At 37.2% G+C, this 3,733-nt stretch overlaps 1 protein-coding gene across 1 annotated transcript; it reads left to right on the forward strand.

Moving 5' to 3' along the window:
• Positions 1-2,770: 2,770 nt before the first annotated feature.
• LOC117029645 (olfactory receptor 4S2) lies at positions 2,771-3,733 on the forward strand. Its single transcript, XM_033118869.1, has one exon. The coding sequence runs from the start codon at positions 2,786-2,788 to the stop codon at positions 3,731-3,733; it is 948 nt and encodes a 315-aa protein (XP_032974760.1). The 5' UTR covers positions 2,771-2,785.

Here is a 3,733-nt window from a genome sequence, read left to right on the forward strand (position 1 = left end):
GATATTTTAATATGTTATACTAAATATCTTATAATTTTATGTATATTTAAGCATATTAATTCAATGAACAAAATAGCAATCATAAAACAATTCTGTTTACCAAAATGCTTTGAATTAGTGTTATGGTCCTAAATGCAAGAATTCATTGGGTTTCCAATATAGCAAATGAAGAAAAATTTTAAATATTTTTTAACAAATTGAAAGGGCATATGGAAATTAAAACTCATTGTTAGTTCTCTGATGTGGTTCTGCTTAAGGAGAGAAACTAGTGGAAAGGCTCTCCCCAAGGTCATTAACAGTTTGCATCATTCTCTTTAAAGAGACGTTATAAAAAATAGAGAAAAGACCATTCGATGCCAAAGATACTGTGAAATGGCAAACTTCAGTAGGTGAGAGACAGAACCTGAACAACGAAGACTTGATTTGTACCTACCTTTGAGTTTTTAGGATCGGCGATTCTCTGGTATTAATTATTCGCAAAGCATCATTCTTACTTTATTTTGGACAGCTGTACTCAAATTATGTCAGGAGAGAGGAAAATAAAGTAAAACCCAATCCCTGGACAAGACTGGTGGGCTTTCTTTTTCTTCTAAAACTAATAGAAAGGTTTGTGAAAAAGGGAATTCAAACAAAATGCTGTATTTTGAAAACCTGTAATATAATTGCAAGACCCTGTTCTCAGAAATAAAGGGAGAATAAAATTATTAGGATGATAAGATAATAAAGTGTATCTAGACATGTCTGAGATAGCATAGCATGATTGTGATTAAGAAATATGAATAATTTCAAAGGAACTTGAGACATTATCATGTTTGAAATGGTCAGAAAATGGAGGAAGGAATTCTTTGAGACGGGTCTTGATTCAAGGAGAAGGAAAAATTTTTCTAGAAGCTTATGGTATGGACAACGGAGCCACAATTCCCAGGCTTGTGTTTAAATGCCCAGTTCCATCTAGATGAAAACAAGCAATACAATTCACAGCTGTCAAAAACTACTATGATTTGAGCTCTCTTAAATTGAGGGGTTCCCTCTGAAAAATAGTACTTTTTTTTTTTTAATTCAGGAGGAAAATCCAAAGGAGAATGAGCATGTAAAAGCAGGGGGATGTGCTTGAGTCTGCATTTGAATTGTTATTATTGCAATTATCATTATTATTATTGTCACTACTTTGTATTGTGTAAGAAAGGTATACTTGTAATGACTTTCTATCAACTCTAATATACAGACCTGAGGAAACACAGAGCCACAGTTTCCCAAAGCTAGACGTGCCAGGCACAATATTGCTGCAAAAGGAGAGCTGAGAGCACAGAGTTCAGTAGGTGTTATAAGCACTGAACTTGCCAGAGCTTGAAGGGATGCGCTCTCAGGTGGACAAAATTCCTAATTAATACCTAGACACTGTGTAATCCTATTCAAACTTAGAACTAAAAGTATCATGTACATCTGTGACTTGGTTTGATGAATACCTTGTAAAGCCCTTTTAATCAAAACTATTTCACATACCCCTTTCCACACATAGTGACCTCACTAGAGTGCCTGAAATTTCACCACTAAAGATTCATCCATTTAAGTTAAATGTTGTCCTCTTCCTAAACCCATTTAAAGTATCTTTCAATGATGACCTCTTCCAGAAATATTCAATTCATCCTAAGTGGGAGACCTAATACAAACTAGCATAAAACTTGAACAATTAAAAGGATTCATGAAGGAACGGTGAGATGAAGGGCAGAGTCCTTCCTTTTTGTCTTTGTCTTTTTCTTTTTTTCAGTTATCAGATAAACGTTTAGAATACAAAAGCAAAGTATTTCCTGGGGAATCCTCAAACACTGAGTTTGAAGATGGAGAAATTACCAGCGACATCACTTCCCCTCCTTTCAAATCAATCAGGTCTCAATGTGTGCCCAGAGGTTTCTTTTATAGCTTTGTCCTCTCTTATCTCTGCCTCCTTACCAGGGTTTTAAGGCTATTCCAGGCCAACAGAATCTATTTAATTTCATTGTAGAAATAATTGTTAAAATGATAGATGACAGTGAAATTAAAACCTCCTCATTTCACAAATGGGAGAACAGAAGCCCCATGAAGCTAAATGAGGTATCTGGAGTTGTAGCACCATTTTCTCAGAACCCGGTTTGTATAATGCTGGTCCTTTTTCTACTACAGCACACAACCTCTTGCTATAAGAACTTGCTATCAACTAGAGGACCATAAATTCATGTACACGAAGATCAGAGTTTCAGAAGTTTCAGAACCTGCAGAGTTCACCCAGGCCCAACTACTTGAACACTCCTGGCAATATTCAAAAGGGAAAATGTGAGTAGATGTTTTTGTTTCTGTGTCAAAAAGAAGGAACTTTTCCAGATGTTACAATATCCCCAAACACAGAAGTTGTTTCAAATTAGGTTGAGTGCATTATACAGAATAAGAACTAAGTAAATCTTTAGAGACAGATGAAAAAACCTTACTGAAAAAGTGAGGGAGGTAAGACTCTTGAATAGATATATGACTAAGAGTTGAATAGATATATGACAAAGTTCTCTCTCTGGACTTTGTCACCTCATTGGAGGTGAATGAATGAACTATCATACTGAGGTAAGATGATCAGAATATGCGTCCTTCAATGGCTTTAAGAGTGTAAGCCAACCTACAGTAAATACTTGTTTTTTCTATTTTCAACTACTGTGATTAGGCATTTGTTTTGAGTTAGAAATAAATGTTGGTCTTTGTTATGTTTTCCTTTCAGATAATTTAATTATGTCTTGAGAACTTGGCCGGCTATACAAATTCCATGGAAAACACAAACAATGTAACAGAATTTGTTTTCTGGGGTCTTTCTGAGAACCTAGTGGTTGAAGAAGTGTGTTTTGTGGTGTTCTCTTTCTTCTACACAGTCATTCTTCTGGGAAACCTTCTCATCATGCTGACAGTTCACACCGGCAACCTTTTCAAGTCTCCTATGTATTTCTTTCTCAACTACTTGTCTTTTGTGGACATTTGTTACTCTTCAGTCACAGCTCCTAAGATGATTGTTGACCTGTTAGCCAAGAGCAAAACTATCTCCTATGAGGGGTGCATGTTGCAACTCTTTGGGGTGCATTTCTTTGGCTGCACTGAGATTTTCATCCTTACTGTAATGGCCTATGATCGTTATGTCGCTATCTGTAGACCTCTACATTATATGACCATCATGGACCGGGACAAATGCAATAAAATGCTACTGGGGACCTGGGTAGGTGGGTTCTTACACTCCATTATCCAGGTCGCTTTGGTAGTCCAACTACCCTTTTGTGGACCCAATGAGATCGATCACTACTTCTGTGATGTCCACCCTGTGCTGAAACTTGCCTGCACAGATACATATGTTGTTGGTGTTGTGGTGACAGCCAACAGTGGTACCATTGCTCTGGGGAGCTTTGTTATCTTGCTAATCTCCTATACTGTCATCCTAGTGTCCCTAAGAAAACAGTCACCAGACGGCAGGCGCAAAGCTCTCTCCACCTGTGGCTCCCACATCGCTGTGGTCATCATCTTTTTTGGTCCCTGTACTTTCATGTATATGCGCCCTGACACTACCTTTTCAGAAGATAAGATGGTGGCTGTATTTTACACCATTATCACCCCCATGTTAAATCCCCTGATTTATACAATGAGAAATGCAGAAGTAAAGACTGCAATGAAGAAACTGTGGGTCAGGAAGGTTTTCTCTGAGAAGTTAATGATAAATAATTGGAAGTAA

This window comes from Rhinolophus ferrumequinum, chromosome 11 (assembly GCF_004115265.2).
Source record: "Rhinolophus ferrumequinum isolate MPI-CBG mRhiFer1 chromosome 11, mRhiFer1_v1.p, whole genome shotgun sequence".
NCBI lineage: Eukaryota > Metazoa > Chordata > Mammalia > Chiroptera > Rhinolophidae > Rhinolophus > Rhinolophus ferrumequinum.

Coding starts and splice junctions, on each gene's coding strand:
- LOC117029645 (XM_033118869.1), top strand. CDS start 2,786: ATGGAAAACACAAACAATGTAACAGAATTTGTTTTCTGGGGTCTTTCT.